The sequence below is a fragment of the Pan troglodytes genome, chromosome 14 (assembly GCF_028858775.2).
Source record: "Pan troglodytes isolate AG18354 chromosome 14, NHGRI_mPanTro3-v2.0_pri, whole genome shotgun sequence".
Lineage (NCBI taxonomy): Eukaryota > Metazoa > Chordata > Mammalia > Primates > Hominidae > Pan > Pan troglodytes.
Genome location: NC_072412.2, coordinates 5,366,524 through 5,391,225, shown reverse-complemented (window position 1 = coordinate 5,391,225; position 24,702 = coordinate 5,366,524). Strand labels below are relative to the sequence as shown.

The 24,702-nt window shown below is 41.8% G+C and overlaps 1 protein-coding gene across 1 annotated transcript in view; it reads left to right on the top strand.

Moving 5' to 3' along the window:
* The window catches only part of LOC129137927 (putative ankyrin repeat domain-containing protein 20A12), a 30,455-nt gene extending 15,503 nt beyond the window's left edge, over window positions 1-14,952 (top strand). Inside the window, exons 5-8 of the mRNA XM_063792649.1 lie at window positions 4,725-5,006; window positions 5,674-5,887; window positions 7,231-7,451; window positions 12,084-14,952. Coding sequence (XP_063648719.1) covers window positions 4,725-5,006; window positions 5,674-5,736 — 345 coding nt within the window. The 3' untranslated portion in view covers window positions 5,737-5,887; window positions 7,231-7,451; window positions 12,084-14,952. The remainder of the gene's footprint in view (window positions 1-4,724; window positions 5,007-5,673; window positions 5,888-7,230; window positions 7,452-12,083) is intronic.
* Window positions 14,953-24,702: the final 9,750 nt, after the last annotated feature.

Below are 24,702 nucleotides of genomic sequence, written 5' to 3'. Positions count from 1 at the left end.
ATACTGTCTTCTGAGGCACAGCAGTTTTCAATTTTGAAGTCCATTGAATCCATTTTTCCTTTGGAGTCATAGCTAAGAAAACACTGGCAAATGCAGTCACGAAGATTTATGCCAGTGTTTTCTTCTGAGGGTTTTATAGTTTTAGCTTTTACAGTTAACTATTTTATTTTGAGTTAATTATTAAATAAGATATTTGATCGAACTTTATTTATTTTTTGCTTATGGATACCCAGTTGTCCCAGCACCATTTGTTGAAAAGACTATTCTTTTCCCATTTTGTTCTTTTGTTAAGCTTGTATAAAATCAATTGACTGTAAAAGTGCAGGCTTATTTTTAGATTGTCAATTCTTAGCTTGTTTATGTCTATTCTTATGTCAAGGCCCAATCGAATTGAATGAGAAGTTTTTTTCAATCATGTTGCATATTACCAGTTGTCTTATGTCATAATAAAAATTAAATTTAGTGGAATGTCTGTAACTTCACCTTTTGTGTCACAAAGGAGTCTCTGGCCAGCTTATACCTTACTTCCTCTAAGACATGATCAGACGCCAGGCTTACAAGACACACTTAATTTCTTTTTTTCTCCATTCAAGCCTTTAGTCTCTTTTCCATTGCCTCCCACTATAGTTATATTTTCAGTAAGTTTTGGTTACAGGATCTGCTGACATAGTCTAATATTCAGTGCATTATGTTTTACTAACTCATTATAATTCATAGAACCTTCCATAGATGTTTACCATCTAGGAAGGAGAAGTTTAAGTCTGAGCCACCAGCTTTTCTCAGTGGAAATCAAGTGAAGTCATCATCTTGCAGTTTACAGACCCTCTTTCCTCTTGGTAGCTGGTTCTCTTGGGTAGCACTGTGGCTAATCCTTTTCTTAGTGCAGATCTTGCATTCTCAGAAACCACAGTTCCCTGTATTGACCTCCCTTTACTGAAACAGAGATGCACAGCTCTGCTTTCTAGCTCAGTAGAGGATTCTTGGAATAAAACGTTTAACTCATTCCAAGAAAAAGTCTTAGGAGTGCAGCACTTCAAAATCAGATAACGTTCAGGCAATTTATCAGAGACACATAATAGATTAGTATTTTGACTTTCAAAATTTCAGAGCCAAGTTTTGTGCTATAGAGAAGCATTGTGGCATAACATAGAGATGGGATGGTCTTAACTTCTCCATACAAACAAGCTTGGAGTAAGGTAAAGGAGAAATTGCATTTGTGTCTTAACACTCAAAAACACACTATGCTTATTTTACTTCTGTGAAGAATAAAAATCATTCCATAATATTCTCCTTATTTCCTCATTTAGAAAAGAAAATGAAAATTGAATACTAGGTTGATTAATAAATACTCAAAACTTCTTCTTTTAGAATTTTAGTTAATTGAAATCAGGTAAATGTCTGATTTTGCCTATGTCACCCAGTATTTCTAGGTGTTTTTCAAATCATACATCTTCTTGCTTCCCAGTCTTACTTCCTAACTTGAGGGGAAATTGTAAGAAGACACCCTTGCCTTGTTATCAGAGTTCATAATTGAAGGAGTTTTAGGAAAATTCCTCCTCAGCAGCTTATGTCTCTCTCCTGGTTATCTACTGCTTCTCAATAATGTTTGACATCAATAAATAAATATCAACATTTATTAGATCCTGCTTTAAAGGAGACTCTTTTCTGCTGCATAAGTTATGTTTCCTGTTGTCTCTTTTTAAAACTTATTTTCCTAACAATTACCCAGAGTCTTGTGGCTTGAAAGAAAAACATTTATTTTGCTCATGAACCTGTGGTTTGGGAAAAACTTGGCCAGGACAGCTTGTCTCTGCTCCCTTCAGCTTCCCTAGGAACAGCTGATCAGTTGGGGAAATGGAATCCTCTGAAGCTTTGGTCACCCACTTGTTTGATGGTTGATGCTGCCCATCGGCTGTAAACTTGGTTGGGACAGGCAGCATGAACACTGACACAGGCACTTTCAGGCTCTCTTTGTGGCCTGATGGCTCTCACAATTGGGGCTGGGTTCCAAGGGAAAACAGTCTGAGATAGGGAAGCCACATGGTATCCCTTTCACTACATTCTACTCATTAGAAGGAAGTCAGTAAGGCTGGCCCATATTCTGTTTTTTAAATGGGATGAATGTAGCTTCTCTTTTGTTTTAATTGACACATATATACATAATTATGGGCTATAGAGTGATATTTTTATACACGTTTATAGTGTGTAATGATCAAGCTAACTAGCACATTTACTACTTCAACCATTTTTCATTTCTTTGAATTGTGGACATTCAAAATTTTCTGGCTTTTTAAAAATATACAATAAGTCATAGTTAACCATATTCACCCTAAAATGCCACAGAACACCAGAACTCACTCCTCTTATCTAACTGTAATTCTGTATCCATTAACCAGCCTCCCCTCCCCTACTTCTGTGAGCTTTTTTTTTGTTAAGAGACAGGGTCTTGCTAGTGTAGTCTGGGCTCTGGGCAACTGTAGTCACCCAGACTGGAGACAGTGGTTTGATCATAGTTCACTGCAGCTTCAAACTCTTGGGCCCATCTGATCCTCACACCTCAGCCTCCTAAGCAGCTGGCATTATGGGCATGCACCATTGCACATGTCTGATTTTTGACTTTGTAGAGATATCTCCCTATGTTGCCCAGGGAGCTCTGGAACTTTTGGTCTCAAATGATTCTCTTGCCTTGGTCTTACAAAGAGCTAGGAAATTACAGGCATCAGCCATATTGCCCAGCCTTCAATTTTCCTTTAGCTCCCTTACATGAGTAAGAATGTGCAGTATTTATCTTTCTGTGTCTGCACTTAACATAACATCCGTCAGACTGATCCATGCGGCCACGAATAACAGGATTTAATTCCTTTATACGGTGAATAGTATTCCACTGTGTTTGTGTGCCACAGTTTTTCGTCCATTCATTTGGTGATGGACATGTTGGTTGATTCCATACACAAGCTGTTGTGGATAGAGCTACAGTAAACATATGAGGACAGATATCCTTTTGATCTATTGTTTTCTTTTCTATTGCCTGAATATCTGGTAGTGGGGTTGCTGGATCCCTCGGCAGTCCCATTATTAGTTTTTTTGAGAAAACCTCCTGTTGTTCTCTATTGTGGCTGCACTAATTTAACTTCCCACCAACAGCATGTAAGAGTTTACTGTTCTCTGGAGCCTCACCAGCATTTGTTATTTTTTTGTCTTTTCAATGACAGCAATTTATTCAAATTGAAGCAAGATTATATCACATTGTAGATTTGATTTGTATTTCCCTGAGGATTAGTGATACTGAGCATTTTAAAATTTATTTATTGGATATTTGTATTTCTTTTTCTAAAAAAAAGTATAGTTAGATATTTTACCCAATTTTAAACTCAGATTTTTTTTACTGTGAAGTTGTTTGAGTTTTTTTGTATATTTTGTATATTAGTCCCTTATTAGGTGAATAGCTTGACAATATTTTCTCCTATTCTACAGGTTTTCTCTTCACTCAGTTGTTTGCTGGACAGAAGCTCTTTAGCTTAATGTAGTGTCTTTTGTCTACGATTTGTTGTTTGCCTATGCTTCTGATGTCTTACCCATAAAAATCTTTGTGCAGACTAATGTCGTCAAGCATTTTCCCTATATTTACTTAGAGTAGTTTGATAATTTTGGGCCTTATATTTCAGTCTTCAATTGATTCTGAGTTTATGTTGTTATATGGTGTTACATAGGAAGCTAATATCATTCTTCTCCATATGGATATTTAGTTTTCCCAGTGTCATTCATTTGAAGAGGCTGTCCTTTCCCCAGCGTATGTTCTTGGCATGTTCGTCCAAAATCAGTTGGCTGGAAATATGTGGATTTATTTCTGGGTGCCGTATTCTATGGTCTTTACCCCAAGAATCATTACTTCTTAAAATGCAATTCAAATTAGCATGAAACATTTGCAGTTTAAGGAAAGGCTTATAGCATCAGAGTCCTTAATCATAGATTTCATTATTTTGTGGTTTTTTTTGAGATAGGGTCTTTGTCTGTCATCCAGGCAGAAGTGCAGTGATAATAATTCACTGCAGCCCTGAACTCTGGGTACAATCCATCCTTTCACCTCAGTATCCCAACTAGCTGGGTCTACAGGCATGAACCACCATGCCCGGGTAATTAAAAAAAATTTTTTTTTCTAGAGATGGGGGTCTCACTATGTTGCTCTGGCTGATCTCAAATTCCTGGCCTCAAGTGATCTTTCTGCCACAGCTTTTTAAAGTGCTAGGATTACAGGCATGAGCCACCATGCCTAATATAGAGTGTAATATCATTTTCAAAGTCTTATTCCTAGACCCATTTATTGACTTTGGCCTAAATAACTCAATATGATATCTCTGAAACTTTTTTTGACATACTGTGGGGAATGATAATGAAGGAAGGGGGTTAGACACTTTTTACTAGGAGATAACTTTGTGCCATTTAAGGAGGAACAAAAATGAATTATCAGAAAACTAAAAGTAAAATGAAGTACAAAAATTCTGTCGCAAAGATGATGATAGTAAAGAATATATTTTTATGACTCATGGTAGCTTTAACTTTGTTCTTAAAATTCTGAGTAATTTAAGGGTTCACATTTGAAGAATCTGCTGCATTACAGATAACATTTTATTGCAAGTAAATGCATTTCAAAATTTGCTATTGGTTTTGTATTAGATTATTCTCAGCCTACTTCATTATCAAGCTATACGATTTTATTCATGCAGTTTGATGATCTTATGGCGGAGAAGGAAGCTGTATCTTCAAAATGTGTCAATTTGGCTAAAGAGAATCAAGTTTTTCAACAGGAGTTATTATCTATGAAAAAAGTACAACAGGAATGTGAAAAACTTGAGGAGGATCAAAAGATGTTGGAAGAAGAAATATTAAATCTTAAGACACATATGGAAAACAGTATGGTAGAACTTAGTAAACTACAAGAATATAAATCAGAGCTAGATGAAAGGGTAATGCAGGCAGTAGAAAAATTAGAAGAAATCCATTTACAGGTAAGTTGTTTAAATCAGGTAAGTTTACTTGTAATGTGCTTTCATTTATTTCACTGCAAATTATATTTTGGAGATTATATATATATATATGTGTATATATATATATGTGTATATATATATGTGTATATATATATATATATATATATATATATATATATAGTTTCCTCTGCCTCTCTTGTAGCAATCTGCTTTGTAGAGTTCTAGAAAAAAAGATATCTGTTTTTTCTTTTAAATATTTAAATTTCCATTATTATTATTATAACAAAATCAATCTTTCAGAGTAATGATTCTCATTATGGAGTCATTTGATGATTAAGACCAGTTGGCATAGGAAAAAATTGTGATTTAGAAATTATGTGATAATTATGAATTGGTCTTAAGCTACAGTGTTCATTGATCACTTTTTAAAACTATGAATGGATTCTATTACTTTTTATATGACCAGATTACATTAATACTAGCATAATTACGATTTCAAATTTTTACAAATCAGACTTAATTCTGAATTCAGTTATTAGTTTTGATATTGCTGAAATATTTTAAACTTCATCCTCTTTTTTAACATATTCAAAAATACTCTTTGAATCACTGACTCAAAATGAAAGGCAACAAACATAATAATTAGGTTATAATTGTTTTAAAAGTGTATTCTTTTCCTCTGTTTTAGGAACAAGCACAATATAAAAAACAATTAGAGCAGTTAAACAAGGATATAATACAGCTTCACTAAATAAGAAGGAACTCACACTTAAAGATGTGGAATGTAAATTCTACAAAATGAAAACTGCTTATGAAGAGGTTACAACTGAGTTAGAAGAATATAAGGAAGCCTTTGCAGCAGCATTGAAAGCTAACAGTTCCATGTCAAAAAAATTAACTAAGTAAGTCAAAACATACACTCATAGAAAATGAATTAAGCTCATTAATTTGTTTCAAAAGCATAATTTTTAGTGAGATGGTTTCAGGAGATTAGAAGGAAGTGAATGCTAATTTGACAATGTAATTTTGAAAAATAATGTTAGTAAATAATTTTACCTTTAAAATGTTAGTCAAAGATAGATTTTGTCTCTCCTCTCTTTTTTTTTTTTTTTGCTTTTGTATGGCTTTTTTTCCTGAAAAGTCTCATGTAATTAACCTAATCTGTTAGTTTTTTTCACTAAGTATTTTTGAAGCTTTATAATTAATGAAGTGATCTTGTTATAAAATTACTTGTCAGAATTTCCCTAAATAGAAATATTAATGTGTTTAATTTACTTTTCAGTGGATCACAACCTAAATGCAAAGTGGTACTGCTACTCTGGGCACAATTGTTTTTGATTGTGATCTTTAGTATCATCACCAGAGGGTGCCTCAAGAAAGACTATTTGTGTAACATATTCAAGATGTTGCAGAAAGGCACCCTTGTGAAATAGGGAATAAATATCACAGGAATTTAAAGAAGTGTAATTCACAAAGCGGTTAAAAAATAACACCTTGTTCAGCCTGAAGCGGTGTGTGGAAGGCAGAAAGAACATGCCCCACCTCCAGGGCCTTGGTCACAGTGTTGGGGGCTAATTGCCTTCAGAGATGCTTTTGTTCTTTTTGATCACCAACCAGACAATCTAGTTCTCCCCTAGGAGTTGTTGCTCTGAATTATTCCTCAGTGCCAAATGTTTAATTGGTCCTAGATAATGGGTGAAATGTACAAGAGTGAAATCTAAAACTGGTTTACTAAACACAAGTATTCCTAGATTTTTTTTTCTTTCATTTTAGTTTTCTTAACCTACATTAAGGAGTACAACATGATGTTTTGATATAATTATTTCTAGTGAAGTGGTTCTTATAATCAAGCAAATCAACATATTCATTTTCCCACACTATTACCCTTTAAATACAAGTATTTCTAATGGAATCTTCAGAATCTTACAAGTAGAGCCATTTTAGAAGGCAGGAAGTTTTACCTGTTGAGCCATACATCACTGATAGCCATTTCTCTTCCCTGTCTACTTTGTTTGAACTGCTTGTTCAGTAGAAATCACCTTAGAAACAATGGTGCTTCTTTAGAACGATTTTAAAATTATAATTCCTTACAACAGGTATGCTCTTACACACATCTTCTGTGTGAAAACACTATTTAGTGGGTAATTTGGTTTACTCTCAGGGTAAGTTTTTAAAAACTGCAAGTCATTAAGAATCATTTAAGGAAAAATGAAATATTAAGCATTTGTCTTTGCTATCTTTACAGATCGAATAAGAAAATAGCAATGATCAGTATCAGCTCTTTATGGAGAAAGAGCAGGTGAAATATTTTCTCAGCACTCTTCCTACAAGGCGAGGTCGAGAGTCACCTTGTGTTGAAAATCTTACTAGTATAGGACTCAAGAGAAAATATATTCCCCAAATGCCCGTAAGAATTCCTACTTCAAACCTCAGACATCAAATAACTGCCAGAACTACTTGACTGAGGTTAGTTATATGACCGTTTCTCTTTAGGGTTTCATTTCTCTAGCGTAATTCTTGTTTATAATTTGGAGAAATACTGAGTTGTTCTGTTGACTTTTGCATGTGAAGTAAAGATCATAATTAGCTGTGTTAACACAGAAAGGAAATGGGAACTTTACATTTTTTAATTCCCTGGAGCTCTCATTTTCAAGAGATATCCATTTGCTAACTTTATTCAATAAATGTGACTAAATTGACACGTTTGAAATGTCTTTAAAAGCTGCATTTCAGTTAGGTTATAGAAAAATTGCATGTTATTGCCTGATAACTGATGATATACTTTGAGATGCTTTGGCTTACTCTCTAATTGATTGTAGTTTAGCTGTGGTTCATACCACATTTTTTTTTCTTTTTTTTGAGGCAGTGTCTCACTCTGTCACCCAGGCTGGAGTGTCTTGGTGTCATCTCCACTCACTGCAACCTCCACCTCCCGGGTTCAAGTGATTCTCCTGCCTCAGCCTCCTGAGTAGCTGAGACTACAAGCACCCACCATTACACCCAGCTAATGTTTGCATTTTTAGTAGAGACAGGGTGTCACCATATTGGCCAGGCTCTTCTTGAACTCCTGACCTTGCGATCTGCCTGCCTGAACCTCTCAAAGTGCTGGGATTACAGGCATGAGCCACCGCACCCGGCCCATGCCACTTTTAAAGTTTATTTGCACCAGCCAGGTGTGGTGGCTCATGCCTGTAATCCCAGCACTTTGGGAGGCTGAGGCAGGTGTATCACGAGGTCAGGAGTTCAAGACCAGCCTGGCCAAGATGGTGAAACCCCATCTCTACTAAAAGTACAAAAAAAAAATATTAGCCTGGTGTGGTGGTGGGCACCTGTAATCCCAGCTACTAGGAAGGCTGAGGCAGAGAATTGCTCGAACCTGGGAGACGGAGGTTGCAGGAGCTGAGATTGCACCACTGCACTCCAGCCTGGGTGACAGGGCAAGACTCCATCTTGAAAATTAAAAAAAATTTAAAAAAGTTTATTTGCACCATCTCAATTCTTCCCACTCATAATCACAACTGAATGATTGGCATCCAAACACTTTGCCACATATGGATGTTTATTATTTAGTAGAATCCAAAATAATTGCATTTTATGAATTAAACAAAAGACTAAAATATTCATTTCCATTTTTATGTTAAAAGCTTTGTGCTTGGCCAGGCATGGTGGCTCACACTTGTAATCCCAAAATTTGGGGAGGCCGAGGCAGGTGAATCACCTGACGTCAGGAGTTTGAGACCAGCCTGGCCAACATGATGAAACCTGTCTCTAGTAAAATTACAAAAATTAGCAAGGCGTGTTGGCAGGCAGGTGTAATCTCAGATACTCAGGAGGCTGAGGCAGGAGAATCACTTGAACCCAGGAGACAGAGGTTGCAGTAAGCCAAGATGATACCACTGCACTATAGCCTTGGTGATGCAGACTCTGTCTCAAAACAGAACAAAAAAAAGGTTTGTGCTTTCCTTACATAAGAGTACATCATATGACTATAAAAATCCTGGAAGAAAACCTAGGAAATACTCTTCTGGCTATCATATTTGTCAATTAATTTGTGGCTAAGTCCTCAAAAGCAATTGCAAGAATAACAAAAATTGACAAGTGTGATCTAATTTAGCTAAATAGCTTCTGCACAGCATGAGAAACTATCACGGGATTAAACAGACAGCCTAAAAGAATGGAAGAAAATATTCACAAAGTATGGATATAGCAAACGCCTATTATCCAGAATCCATAAGAGACCTAAACAAATCAACAAGCGAAAAATATATAAGACCATTAAAAATGGGCAAAGGACATGAACAGACAGTTCTCAAAATAACACACGTAAGTGGCCAACAAACATTAACAAATGCTTACCATTGCTAATCATCAGAAAAATGCCAAACAAAACATCAATGAGATACCATTTCACACCAGTCACAATGACTTTTGTTAAAAACAAATAATAAATAAAAACTTAAAAAAGGATGTTGGGGAGGCTGTGGAGAAAAGGGAACACAAACCGTTTGTGGCAATGTAAATTAATTCAGCTACTATGGAGAGCAGTTTGGAAATTAAGAACTAAGAATGACTGTTGGATGCAGCAACCCCATTACTATACTAGGGGTATACCAAAAGGACAATAAATCATTGTAACAAAAGATGTATACACATGTATGTTCATTGCAGCACTATTCACAATAGCAAAGACGTGGAGTCAATCCAGGTACATCCAAGGTAGATTGAAAATCCAAGGTAGATTGGAAAATTCCATATATACCATGGAATACTATGCAGCCATGAAAAGAACAAAATCACGTCATTTGCAGCAACATGAATACAGCTGGAATCCACTATCCTAAGCAAACCAACGCAGAAACAGAAACCAAATATCTCATGTTTTCACTCATGTGGGAGCTACATATTGGGTGCACATTGTCATAAAGGTGGGAATAATAGACACTGGGAAATAAGAACGGGGAGGGACAGAGTTGGCCAGGGTTGAAAAACTACTTCTTGGGTCCTATGCTCACAACCTGTGTGATGGGTTTAATTGTACTGCAAACCTCGGTATCCCTCAATATGCCTTTGGAAGAAACTTACAGAGGTACCACGTTAATTTAGAATACAAACTAGAAAAAAAAAGAAAAGTTTACTATAAGTAGAGAACAGAAATTTCTTTTTAAGATAAAATTTATTGAAGTAAAAAATGGATTAAACTTTTATAAAGGCAGAGTTTTCTAAGAATTTCAAAGAAATGCATTCATTGCAAAAGACGGCTTTAATTACTTAATCTTTTTTTTTTTTTTTTTTTTTTTTTGTGAGACAGGGTCTCACTCTGTCACCAGGCTGGAGTGCAGTGGTGCAGTCTTGGCTCACTGCAACCTCCACCTCCTGGCTTCAAGCAATTCTCCTGCCTTAGTATCCCAAGTAGCTGGGACTACAGGTGCACATCACCACGCCCAGCTAATTTTTGTATTTTTAGTAGAGATGGGGTTTCCCCATGTTGGCCAGGATGGTCACGATCTCCTGACCTTGTGATCTGCTTGCTTTGGCCTCCCCAAGTGCTGGGATTACAGGTATGAACCACCATGCCTGGCCATTGTTTAACCTTTGTACTAATAAAACACTACCTTTCTAAAATCATGTATATGCAATAGATCAATATTAACTGCATTTTTTTCAGATTACTCTAAACAGCATTACACATATACATCCTCTGTTATCTAAACTTAAAATGAGTAGAAATTTTATTTTATTTATGTGATTATTTTTCTATTTAAGCAAACTTCAAGTTATGTCTAGTCACTAAAAATACTAAAGGCCACATTTTGTAAGTGATACATGATTTTCATGATAATGTTTCTTGTTTAATTTAGACATTATTATTATTTTTACTTATTTTAGATGGGGCCGGACTGTGTAGAATAAATAATTAGAGAAACAAAGAGAAGTACGTTGACAAAATTTATTAATTAAATTTAGGTTTATTTTAGAAATAAAGTGTAAATAGCAAATGGCATTCCTTTTCATTCTTGGGTTAGTAGATACTACATCAATATTTTTTTCTTACACACATCTAATGAAAGATGTGAAAACAAAAACTTTCACAGAGAAGACTGTACTTATGCACCGTAAATTCATCATGTTCCAAAGCTTAAACAGTTCCCAAGAAGTCTGTGCATCTCTTTTTCACTGGCTCTACACTTTCTTAAGTTTTGCCATCCTCATGGAACTGTCAGCCAGCACACTGAAACGATTCTCAGAAAACAAATGCATCATCAAGTTCTCAGGGTTTCAGTAGAGATTGAAGGCCAACAGACCTAAGACTCATTCAGAAATACTTAGCTGAGCAATAACCCTTCATAAGCAGTCACTTGACAGGTGACATTTTAAATCTCCTCTAATTTACTGTGTCATTGGCTTACACTTGTTCTCAGGAAAAGTTCCAAATTTTTCACCATGAAATAAAAACACCCATGTCAATGTAATTCTTGTCAAGTTACTCAGCCTTGTTTCTCACCACTTACTGCACTCTGCCCTTTGCTCTAGCACCAAACTGGATGGAGTGGAACTCTGCAGGGCTCTTCGTCACCTCAGGCTCTTTGCCTTTGCCTCTTTCCTCTATCTGGGAAGCTTTTCCTTGTCCTTCAGGTATCAACCTATGTTATCTCCTCCACCAGAAAGCCCATGATATTGACATAAAAGTGGGTAGATGTCCCTTCTCTGTGTTCCAGTAGTGCCCTGCTGTATACCTGTCATGATATCTATGACTTTATATGGACATTGCCTGCCTGTCTGTTTTTTAGGTTATAGCTTATGACTGTTGAGAGGTGGACCATGCCATATTCATCTTGTAATTCCAGTGCTGGTTCTAGTACCTTAGCATGTGGCTGTTGATTACATGAATGAAGACTGAAAAAGCTCTGATATTTAAACACAATTAGAATTAATGCCATGTGTAAATTATTAAATAGTAATTTTGTATTGTAAATGTACATACATATTTCTCATTCTTATTAACTCTGATAAAGTTCTCAAGTCTTTAGTTTTTAAACTCACACTTAGTTAACTGAAGTGTTTTAGGTAAAGAACAAAATTCTTTATTTTTCTTTCCAGCTGTTGCTGTATTGGACACTTGCTCCCATCTACTTTCTTCTCTAGAATCCACGGGTAAGCCACATCTAATGAAGAGAATATTTAACCATAAAGTCTTAAGGAAAAATTGTATGATGATTTAAAAGATTATAAAATTTTATTACTGGGCTATTTACACATTTTAATTGTTTCTCATAAAATATATAACATTCCAATATTTACTGAAGTAGGATATTTTTGTATCATATGTATGATTATAATTTATAGGGTATTTTAAATGATGTTTTTTGGCCTCCTTAAGTTTTAAGTGGATCTTGCAAATGAAAACCAGTATTATTGAGTTTGACATACTCAAATTGCCCAAATGTCAGCTGTTTAAACAACCAAGTCATCATTGATACTTTAGTAAAGGTTAGTAAAGGTCATCGAAGGCTTATTTGCATTTTACAGTTTTTATTACTTAGGAGAGTTAAGGAGTACCTGCCAGCTTTGTCCATGCTAATGTTACAATTTTCTTTCTGTAGTTCAACTGTATTTTGTATGGAGATACTTTGAGGCTCTGTAAATATCTGGTTACTCCTCAGAACCCACTAGATTTAGCATTTCATGGATGACTTGTGTTTGAACAATTATTACTATGATGGTTACCAGATGATTATTTTCTTATTCTCTTCTTTGTTCTACATGGAGAAATAAAACCAATAAATAAGGGAGAAGGAAAGCTCATGATTCTGATGCTCCAATTCCCCAAGATTAGGCCAGTAGTAGACATTCCAAGCTGACTTTATGTCTCTTTGATTTGTCTCCATTACTCTGTCGGTACTTTTTTACTTTCTGGCAGAAGATGTTCTAAGCTCAGCTTGTATTTTCTCTGCGCCAGCTCTGGAATGAGTAATTTTTTTTAGAAGCAGAGGTGGAGCCACTGAGGAAGCACAGGTGAGCCCTCCCCAGTGTGTACTCACTGGTCCCCAACAGAAGAACCACTGCCACATCCACTGAGGTACCAAGAAACTAGCAAAGGGCCTTCTGGCTGTCTGGGGAGAGTCCTCATGTGGACCCTGGCTGTCTCAGAGGTTCTGGATTAGTCTTCCTGTAGCCTCTGTGTTGTGTCTTTAGATCGGGGCTCTGTGGGAAGGGCCCTGAGAGACCCAACAGCACAGCGTGCCTTATCTGCCAAATGTCCCTCCCTTCTTCACACTCTGACACTCAGGAATAGGGTAGATGGTGTGTCCAGGCAGTGTCAGGCCACCTCACTTTCTCCTTTGAGACGGGCCCAGAGGGCCTTTGGGGTGAGTGTGGAGCTGGGAACCTGGAGCCTGAGACCAACTGTCTCTCCCTGTATCTTGGAGGAAAGGCCATGTCCCAAAAAAAAACCCAGGGCCTGACCTCTGGGCACACATGCAGGGAGGGAGGGTCTATGAGCTGAGGGGGACATTGTAATGAGACTTTGAACCCCGTTGCTCCGGGGCCTGGTCAGTGGACCATGGTCAGAGATGACCTGGTCATCAGGACCTAGTCATTTGGGACCTGATCGGCAGGGGCCTGGTTAGTGGCGGCCTCCTCAGTAAAGGCCTCATCAGTGGGGACCTGGTGACCTAGTCATTGGAAGCCTAGTCAGTGGGGGGACCTAGTCAGTGGTGGCTTTTTTAGTGGGGTCGGATCTGTTGGAACATAAACAATGAAAAACTGGTTGGTGGGGCATACACAATATATCACAGGCCTGGTCAGTGTGGGGCCTTAGTGGCTTGGAGCCTGGTCAGTGAGGGCCTGGTCAGAGAGGGCTCGGTCAGCTGGGTACTCGTTCATGGAGAATTGTTCAGTGGGGGGTCGGGTGGGCAGCAACCTGGTAAATTGTGGTCTTGTCAGTGGGAACCCGGTCTTGTCAATGGGGACCAGGTCAGTGGAAAATTGGTCAGTGGGGTCTGGCCCATGAGGCCTATTAAGTGTGGGCCTGGTTAGGAAGACATGGTCAGTGGGGACTTGATCAGTGGGACCTGGTCAATGGAGGAGTGGTCATTAGGGGCCTCATCACTCATCACTGGGAACCTGGTCAGGGGCAGTTGGTCAGTACCTAGCCTGCTGGCCACTATGTGACCTCAGGCAGGGGGGTTGTCTGTGGAGCCTCCTTGCCTCCATCTGCAGGGAAAGTGAGTCAGGGCACCCTGGAGGGTGGCTGGAAAGAGAAGGTGAGAAGATGTGTTGAATCCAATACTGCTTGGCAGACCTACAACTTTACAAATGACCTGTGTTCCACCTAGAGAGGGTGCCAGCCCTCTCAGCATTATGCAGTGCCCCTCCTCTGTCTGCATCCCCAGGACCACCATGGGTGGAGTGGGCAGAGATTGGGGAGCACCTATAGAGGCTCTAATGCTCTAAGGTGACAGTGATGAGGACCTGGGTGCACCCATGAGTGGAGAAGCTAGGCCTGTCCAGAGAAGCAAGACAAACACACACATACACACACACACACACACACACAGGCACACATGCATACACAAATACATTGCATACACACATGTCAGTTCAGGGGATAGAGGACACTGACTCTGGGCCCTGTTGATCGAGGCAGACTCCCATGGTGGTGGGTTGTGTCACCCCACAATGTCACTGTTGCTGAGTCCCCATTGCCTCTGTGTTGTGGAGCAGTTAGAGACACACATCAGTGTCTGTGAGTAGCTCTGCGTGAAGGACCATTTTCTAGATGAGAGGCACATCTCAACACAGCTCACTGATCAGATTCAGGTGAGTGGGACCTGCTCTTTTCTCTTCCTCCTGGCTTGGGAAAAGTCACTATCAGGTGGGTGGTTTTGGCCTCTGGGCAGCTACTGAGGGTAATCGCTGAACACTCACCAGCTGCCTGTTATGTGCTGACAGTCATCTCATTCATCCTCGCAGCAATTCCATTCTGCATCTTTTCTGTTCACCTCCGTGACCACAGAGGGCAACCCCATCAGGGCCCTGTCACCAGGCCCAGTCTAGCTCCATGATAACCAAGACACAGGTCCAGAGACAATCGTCCTACATTGTGCCTGCATCTGACCCCCCTTGGTAGGTAGTGACCAGCACAACATGGAAGAAGCCAGGGCAGCATGCAGCCAGCTGCTCTGCAGCCCTAAATGGCTCCTGGGCCTTGGGAAGTCATTCATAAAGGGGAAGCTGGTCACTTTGAGGTCCCTGAAGGGAAGGGTGAACGTGCATCCCAACAGCCCTGGCAGCCAGCAGCATGCCATACATATTCTCACCCAACGTGTGTGACAGAGGTCCCCTCCTGGGGCACAAGTCCCATACCTAAAGCATCCTGTCCCAGTCGGACCTCATCCTGAGCCCTGGGAGGGGAGGGGCACAATGGGCCCCCCTGCAGCAGCCAGGATTACCACCCAGGGGACTCGGCCTTCTGTGGCCCTGGCCAGAGGTAGAATTTGGCCCAAGACAAACTTACTCGGAGCAGCTTCTCAGTACCTGGGGCCTGTGCATGCCAGGCAAGGCCAAGCTGGCTCAAAGAGCAACCAGCCACCTCTGCAAGGTTGTGCCAGGAGCAGGTGGAGCAGTCACCAACCTCACCCACTCAAGGAAACAGGGATGGCCAGTTTCCCACAGTCTGAGTGACCACCACCTGATAGCTGATGGAGTGGAGGCCTGAGGAAAAGCAGATGGCACTGGGGATCCACCTCCAGGGCAGAATAACTGATTTACCCTGACTGGCAGGGAGTGACGTTGGTGGCTGGTCCACTGGCTCCTGGCACACCCTTGCAGAGGTGGCTGGTTGCTCTTTGAGCCAGCTTGGCTTTGCCTGGCATGCACAGGCCTCAGTGCAACAAATGTGCTGCAAATGGAGCCACATAGAGGAAATGAGCAGCAGGCTCAGAACTGGGGTGTGTGCCACCTTTGGGGCTCCAGTCCAAGCATCGGGGCTTCTACAGCACTGTGGGCTTCTCAGGTGCCAAGAGGCAGACCACAGGCCATCTTGAGTAGGACTCTGGTAAGAGCTTCCTTGTGTATGTGGATGATGTCCAGAATGTTGGCCTGGTGTCCCTGAGACAGCACTAACAGGTCCATGACTGGGTCCAGATCCTGCCTGGGCTGATGGGCAAAGAGCTCACTGACAGTGTGGAAGGCATCTATGGTGAAGTGGATCTATGTTCAAGTGCAGAAAGGGCCCAATCTTGTAGATGAAGCATATAGCCAGCTTCTGGATGCAGGTGCAGTGCCACATTTTTTGTCACTTCCTGATGTGCCCCACCAGCACTGAAGAGATAGCCTGGAGACAGGGCAAGAGGAAGGCTGAGAAGGATGAGATGGTGAGTGCCAGATTCTTCCTGGCCCTGAGCCCACCCCCAGTGTGACACTCAACTTTTAGGAGTGGGAGAGCAAGATTGACGGCTTCAAGTGCTTCACCAAGAAGATGGACAACAGGGCACTCAGCTCAACTTCACAGCCAATGAGTGGTGGCAGGCTTTGAGAAAGAGCATCAGAAGCCTGACAGTTCTCCTTCAGCCTCAGCCAGGCCTTGGAGCTGGACCAGGCCATCCACTTCAGTATAGATGCCTTCCACTCTGTCAGTGAGCTCTTTGCCGGTCAGTCCAGGAAGGACCTGGACCCAGCCATGGACCTGTTAGTGCTGTCTCAGGGACACCAGACCAACATCCTGGACATCATCCACATACACAAGGAAGCTCTTACCAAAGTCATGGAGAGCAGGCAACACGTGGCAGAAGGGAAGACAGAGGTGCAGAGGCTGATGACGTCAGAATCACAGGAACAGGATTTCTTTGGCCACTTTGGCTGAAATTCACCACTTCCATCCAATTCCAGTGAGAGACATGGACTCACAGATGCAGCATTTCTTGCAACAAGAGATACTACTTTTTCAAAAAGTCACCCAGGAATTGATAGTATTGAATGACTCGATACTCGATCGTGGACGGTTTCCAGTTCAAGGATACTTTCTACAGCAGAATAATAACACTAGCAAAGAGCTAGTACAAGGATGGTTTTGTGCTCAACTGAAATCCAGCTGAATACAGAATTGTATAGGAAACAGTTAATATGGTGATAGAATAGAAACAGTAGCAATCGTGAACTAAATCATACTGTGAATGCCTAAACTACTGCTGTAACGTTTGGAAAATGATAATACCACTTTATTGCTTTTCGAAGTATGAATATTTTAGTGTACATGCTCTAGACTTCAAACTCTATAAAGAGTCTCAAAGAAGTTGGCTGGATAAAGCCTGCTGTGGATGTCTTTATATTCAAAGATTGATGATGCAATTTGAATATGTGTCCCCACCGAATCTCATGTTGAATTATATTTCCTAATGTGGAAGGTGGATCCTGGTATAAGGTGATTGAATTATGAAGGCAAATTTCTCATGAATGGTTCAGCACCATCCCCTTGTACCATCCTCACAATAATGAGTGACTTCTCATGAGATGTAGTCACTGAAATCTCTATATCACCTCCCCACTCTCCGTGTTTTCCCCTTGCCATGTGAGACAATTGATTCTTTCTTTGCCTTCCATGATTATTGAAAGATTTCTGAGGCCTAGAAGCAGAAGCACTGTGCTTAGAACCATGAGCCAATTAAACCTCTTTTTCAAAATAAATCATACAGAAAATGGCAAATGAGGACTGGAGCGTTGCTATAAAGATACCTGGAAATGTGGAAGCAGCTTTGGAACCAGGTAATGGATGGAGGTTGGAAGAGTTTGAGGGCTCAAAAGAAGACAGATGAGAAAACTTTTGGACCATCTTAGAGTCTGGTTCAATGGTTGTGACAAAAATCCTGACAGAAACATGGACAGTGAAGGCCAGGCTGAGGAGGTCTCAGAGAGAAATAAGAAGCTTTCTGGAAAATGTCTTCCTTTTGGATATTGAAAGCTTACACAATGCCTGCTTTTTATTTCAGAGACTCATAGGCAAAAGAGACTGTAGCCTTGACCCAGATGAGACTTTGGACTTTGTAACTTTGAGTTAATCCTGAAATGAGTTAAGACTTTGGGAGACTGCTGGCAAGGCATGTTTGTATTTTGCAATGTGAGAAGGACATGAGATTCATCGGGTCAAGGACAGAATAATACGGTTTTTGTCTATGTCCCTACCAAAACTCATGTGGAATTATATTTTGTAATGTTACAGGCAAGATCTAGGTAGAAAAAGATTTAGTCATAAAATGGTGCAGGTAGATACTTCACGAATGATAAAGAACCATCACCTTGATGCTATCCTCCTGATAATGAGTGAGTTCCCATGAGATCTTGTTGTTTAACAGATCTCATCCTCCTGCTCCTGCTTTAGGAGACATCTCATTGTCCCTTGGCTTTCTGATATAATCAGGAGGCTTCCTGATTCCTCCCAGAAACAGAAGACACTATACTTCCTTCACAGCTTGCAGAACCATGAGTCAATTACACCTCTTTTATTTACAATAATACAGAAAAGTAGAACTGCAGAGAGGAGCTGTGAAATGCCTTCAAGGCCTTTTTCCCTTTGTTTTGGCTATTAGCACAGGGCTTCTTTATATGCAAATTTCTGAAATCTTCTTGAATGTTTCCTCTTAAATGGGATTTTTGTTATTGCTACATAGCCAACCTGCTATACAGATTTCTGAAAAAGTAGAAGCAGGCTCAGTAGTGGGTAGCAAACAAAGATTGGAAGGGTTTGGAGGGATTAGATTATGACAGGGAGTGGGAGGGAGTGATTTAATCATGGATGGGTGGGGGTGGATGTGGAAGGGAAAAAGGGGTGGGTAGGGTGGGAGGGAGTAGACTGGCTGTACGGTGGTGGGAGGGTGGTGGTGGGAGGGTGGTGGGTAGTAGGAAGGGGTAGTAGCCTGCTGCAGAGGCAGAGTCTCATGGAAAATCCCTACTAGGGAAGCGCACCTGTGGCTTTGCAGGTTTGAGCCCCAATGGCTGCTCTCATGGACTGGACTAGTGTTGAGTGCCTGTAGCGTTTCCACACGGAGGGTGCAAGCTGTTCGTGGGTCTATGTATCTGGGGTCTGGAGGGTGGTGGCCCCCTGCATGGGGGCTCCAAGTCCATATTTTCCTTCTGCACTGCCCTAGTAGAGGTTTCCCAAGAATGCTTCATCTGCAGCAGGCTTCTGCCTGGAAACAGTGGGAGGTGGGGGTGGGAGGCAGATCCTTCACCAATGGTTAGGCAACATCTTCTTGATGCTGTCTTCATGATAGTGTGTTCTCATGAGATCTGGTTATATAACAGGGGGTGGCACCTCTTTCCTCTCTCAGTCTTTCTTCTACCCCTGCCATTTGAAACATCTCATTGCCCCTTGGCCTTCTGGTATGATTGGAAGGCTTCCTGATCTGATCCTCCCAGAAGCAGAAGCCGCTGTGCTTCCTTTACAGCCTGCTGGACCGTGAGTCAATTAAACCTCTTTTCTTTATGATCATGCAGAAAATTAGTACTATGAAGTGGAGCCATGAAATGCCTTCAAGGCCCTTTCCCCTTTGTCTTGGCAACCAGCACTCAGCTTCTTTTCATGCAAATATCTGAAGCCTTCATGAACTTTCCCCCTGAAAATGGACTTTTCTGTTTTACCACATTGCCAGGCTGTGATAAAGATAGCTGACAATGTAGAACCAGGTTCAGAAGTGGGTAAAAGACAGAGGTCAGAAGAGTTGGGAAAGCTTAGAAGACAGCAAGATGAGGAAAATATTGGACCACTATAGAGAATTGTTAAATACTTGTGATAGGAAGGCTGACAAAAGTGTAAACACTGAAGTCCAGACCTAAAAGTTCTCAGAAGAAAATGAGGAATTTCCTATGAACAGGAGCCAAGATTACATTTGATTGGCCTTAGCAAAGAAGCTGGCTGCATGGGGACCCTGCCCTGGAGATCTGTGAAACTATGAACTTGGGGGTGATGATTTAGGATGTATCTGGTGAAATGAACATCTAGGCAGCATAGCACAAGAGGTGTCCTGCCTGCATTGAACAGCCTGTGTTCTTATGGGTGACCTAAGAAGTGACTTCAAGTTGGAACTTCAAGTGGAGATCTAAAGTTTGGAAAATTTGGAGCCTGGCTAAGTGGTCAAAAAGAAAAGCCGATTTTGAGGGGGAAAATTCAACAAGGCTTAGGGTATTTGTATAAAAAGGAACCCAGTGCAAAAAGCCAAGACAGTGGGAAACCGGCCTTGAAAGCATTTTAGAGATGTCTGCAGCAGCCCTTGCTGTCACAGGCCCTGGGGCCTAGGAGAAAAGAATGGTTTCCTAGGCCAGTCCCATGGCCCTGCTGCTGTGCTCAACCGCAGGACACTGCTGCCGGCATCCGTGCAGCTCCAGCACCAGCCATGGCTGAAAGATGCACAGGCACAGCTTGGGTCATTGCTTCAGAGGTGACTCAAAGTCTTGATGGTTTCCATATAGTGTTAAGCCAGTAGGTGCACAGAGAAAGAGATTAGAGGCTTGGGAACTCCCATCTAGACTCCAGAAGATGTACAGAAAATCCTGGATGTTCAGGAAGAAGCTTTTCCAAGAGGCAGAGCTTCATGGGGAACCTGTACTAGAGGAGCAAAGAAGGGACCTACAGGGTTGAAGCCCCCACACAGGGAGGCATCATTCTCTAAACCCCAGATTCATAGACCCACAAACAGCTTGCACCCTCAGTGTGGAAAAGCTATGGGCACACAACAACAGCCCTGTCCATGAGAGACAGCCACGGAGGCTGAACCCTTCCAAGCCACAAGTGCAGATCTGCCAAAGGCCTTGGGAGCTCAGCCCTCACAGCCCTGTGCCATGGATATGGGACAAGGATTCAAAAATGGTGATTTTGGAGCTGTAGCATTAAGTGACTGGCCTGCTGGGTTTTGGACACTTATGTATCCTATGAGTCACCCACTGCCTGTACAATCATTGTACCTTGGAAGTAGTAAACTTGCTTTATAATTCACTGGCTCATGGGCAGGAGGGACTGTAGACTTGTCTCAGATAAGACTCTGGGCTTTGTGCATTTGAGTAAATGCTGGAATGAGTTAAGATTTGAGAGACTCTAGGGAAGGCATCATTACATTTTGCAATGTGAGAAAGACATGAAATTTGGGGGACCAGAGACAGAATAATAGGTTTTGGCTCTGTCTCTACCAAAGCTCATGTGGAATGTTAATGCGAAATGTTAAAGGTGGGGGCTGGTAGAAGGTGATTTAATCATGGTGGAGAGTGGAGGTTGGATGGTTGGGGGCACCGGGAGGGTGGGGGGGATTCTGGGGTGGAGAGGGTTGGAGGGAATCGGGGGTGGGGAGGGTTGGAGGAGATTGTGGTGGGGTTGGGGGTGAAAGGCAGGGGTGGGGGTGGATCCTTCACAAATCGTTAAACACCATCTCCTTAATGCTGTCCTTCTGATAGTGAGTTCTCTTCATGATTTTGGAGCTGTGAGATTGAATGAACACTGACGTACTGGATTTTGGATGTCCATTGGGCCTGTGGTCCCATTTGTGTTATTTTTCTTGGAAATTTCTTCCCTTTGGACTGAGAAAGTTTACCCAGTACCTGTACCATCATTGTACCTTGAAAGAAACAAACACCCTTTTAACTTCAGGGACTCATAGGCAGAAGAGACTGTAGCCTTATCTCAGATGAGACTTAGAACTTTTTACATTTGAGTTAATGCAGGAAGGAGTTAAGCCTTTTGGAAACCTTTGAAAAGGCATGATTGTATTTTATTCTGTGAAAAGGATATGATATTTGGGGGGTCAAGGTCAGCATAATATGATTTAGCTGTGTGCCCCTGGAAAAACTCATGTGGAATTGTAATCCCAAATTTTGGAGATGGGGCCTGGTGGGAGATTATTTAATCATGGATGGGAGGGGTAGGGGTGGAAGAAAAAAGGGGTGGGTAGGGTGGGGAAGAATAGGCTGGCTGTAGGGCGGTGGGAGGATGATGGATAGTAGGAATGGGGAGTAGCCTGCTGCAGAGGCCGAGGCTCATGGAAAACTTCTACCAAGGCAGTGCACCTGTGGCTTTGCAGGCTTTAGCCCCCATGGCTGCTCTCATGGGCTGGGCTGGTGTTGAGAGCCTATCACTTTTCCATACTGAGGGTGTGAACTGTTGGTAGGTCTATGAATCTGGGGTCTCGAGGATGGTGGCCTCCTGCATAGTCAGTCAAAGCCCTTATTTTCCTTCTGCACTGCCATAGTACAGGATTCCCAAGAGCCTCTGCCTCTGCAGCAGGCTTCTGTCTGGAACACTAGGAGGTGGAGCTGTGTTGTGGGGCGGATCCTTCACCAATGGTTAAGCACCATCTTCTTGATGCTGACCTAGTGATAGTGAGTTCTCATGAGATCTGGTTATATAACGGTGTGGCACCTCTTTCCTCTCTCAGCCTTGCTCCTACTCCTGCCGTATGAAATATTTCATTGCTGTTTTCCTATTGGTATGATTGGGAGTCTTCCTGAGTCCTCCCGGAAGCAGAAGCCACTATGCTTTCTTTACAGCCTGCAGAACCATGAGCCAATTAAACCCCTTTTCATTATGATCATACAGAAAATAAAGTACTGCGAAGTGGAGCTATGAAATATCTTCAATGACATTTCCCCATCGTCTTGGCTGTTAGCACTGGACTTCTTTTTAATGCATATATCTGAAGCCTTCTTGAAGTTTCCCCCGAAAATGGACTTCATTTTCTTCTACATTGTCAGGCTGCAACAAAGATAGCTGAAAATGTAAAGCAGGTTCAGAAGTGGGTAACAGCCAGAGGTTGGAGAGTTTGGAGAGCTTGAAAGAAGACAGGAAGATGAAAGAAATTTTGGACCATCGTAGGCACTTGTTGAATAGTTGTGATTAAAAGGCTGGCAGAAGGATGGACAGTGAAGGCCAGGCTTACAAGGTCTCAGATGAAAATGAGGAAATTACTGGGAACAGGAGCCAAGGTTACTTTTGTTTTGCTGTAGCAAAGAACATGGCTGCAGGGCGACCTTGCCCTCGAGATCTGTGAAACTTTAAACTTGATGGTGATGATTTAGTGCAAATCTGGTGGAATGAACTTCTAGGCAACATAGCACAAGGGGGACCCTGTCTGCATCAAACAGCCCGTGTTCTTGTGTGACCGAGGTTATGTGTGACTGAGGAAATGACCTCAAGTTGGAACTTATATTTAAATGACAAGCAGAGCTCAAAAGTTTAGAACCATTTGCAGCCTGGCCAAGTGGTCAAAAAGAAAAGCTGATTTTCAGGGGGAAAATTCATGAAGGCTCCAGAAATTTGCATAAAATGGAGGCCAGTGCTAATAGCCAAGACAATGGGGGGAAAAAGCCTTGGAGGCATTTCAGAGATGGTTGCAGCAGCCCTTGGTGTCACAGACCCTGGGGCCTAGGAGAGAAGAATGGTTTCTGGGGCCAGCCCCATGGCCCTGCTGCTGTGTGCAGCCTCAGGACACTGCTGCCTGCATCCCAGCAGCCGCAGCTCCTGCTCCGACCTTGGCTGAAAGATGGACAGGTACAGATTGCATCACTGCTTCAGAGGGTACAAGCTATAAGGCTTCACGGCTTCCACATAGTCTTAAGCCAGCAAGTCCATAGAGCACTAGCCCAGAGGCTTCAGAGCCTTCATATAGATTTTGGAAGATGTATGAAAATGCCTGGATGTCCAGACAGAAGGCTGCCAAAAAAGCAGAGCCTCCTGGGAAACCTCTACTAGGGCAGTGCAGAAGGAAAATATGGGGTTGGAGCCCCCACACTGGAGGCCACCATATGCAGACCCCAGACTCATAGACCCACCAAGAGCTTTGTACACTCTGTGGGTAAAAACTACAGGCACTCAACACCAGCACAGCCCATGAGGGCAGCTGTGGGGACTGAAAACTGCAAAGCCACAAGTGCAGACCTGCCCAAGGCCTTGGGAGTCCAGCCCTCATGCCCTTGTGCCCTGGATGTGGGACAAGGATTAAAAAAGGATGACTTTGGAGCTGTGAGTTTGAGTAACTGGCCTGCTGGGTTTTGGATTTTCCTGGGACCTGTAAGTCCCGTTTGTGTTTCCTTGTTCTCTCTGGCAAAAATCTTCCTTTAGGGTGGGAATTCTTACTCAATGCCTGGACAATCATACCTTGGAAATAGATAACTTGCTTTGTATTTCAGAGGCTCAGGAACAGAAGGGACTGCATCTTTCTCTCAGATGAGACTTTGGGCTTCAGACATTGAAGTAAATGCTGGAATGAGTTAAGACCTTTGAGGTCTTAGCCAAGACGATGGGGAAAAGTCATTGAAGGCGTTTCATAGCTTCACTTCACAGTACTAATTTTCTGTATGATCATAACAAAAAGGGGTTTAATCGGCTGATGGTTCTGCAGGCTGTAAAAAAAAAGCATAGTGGCTTGGGGAATCGTAAGTAAGGCATCACTGTATTTTGCAAAGTGAGAAGGACATGAGATTTAGGGAGGCAGGGACAGAATAATAAGATTCGGCTGTGTGTCGCTATGGAAACTCGTGTGGAATTGTAATCAGAAATGTTAAAATTGGGGCCAGGTGGAAGGTGATTTAATCATGGAGGGCACTGGGTGTTGGAAGCTGGAGATTGGGGAGGATGGGTGGATTATGCTGGGGGTGAGGGGTGAAAAGTGGAGGTGGGGGGATGATCCCTCACAAATAGTTAAACACCATCTCCTTAATCCTTTCCTCATGATGGTGAGTT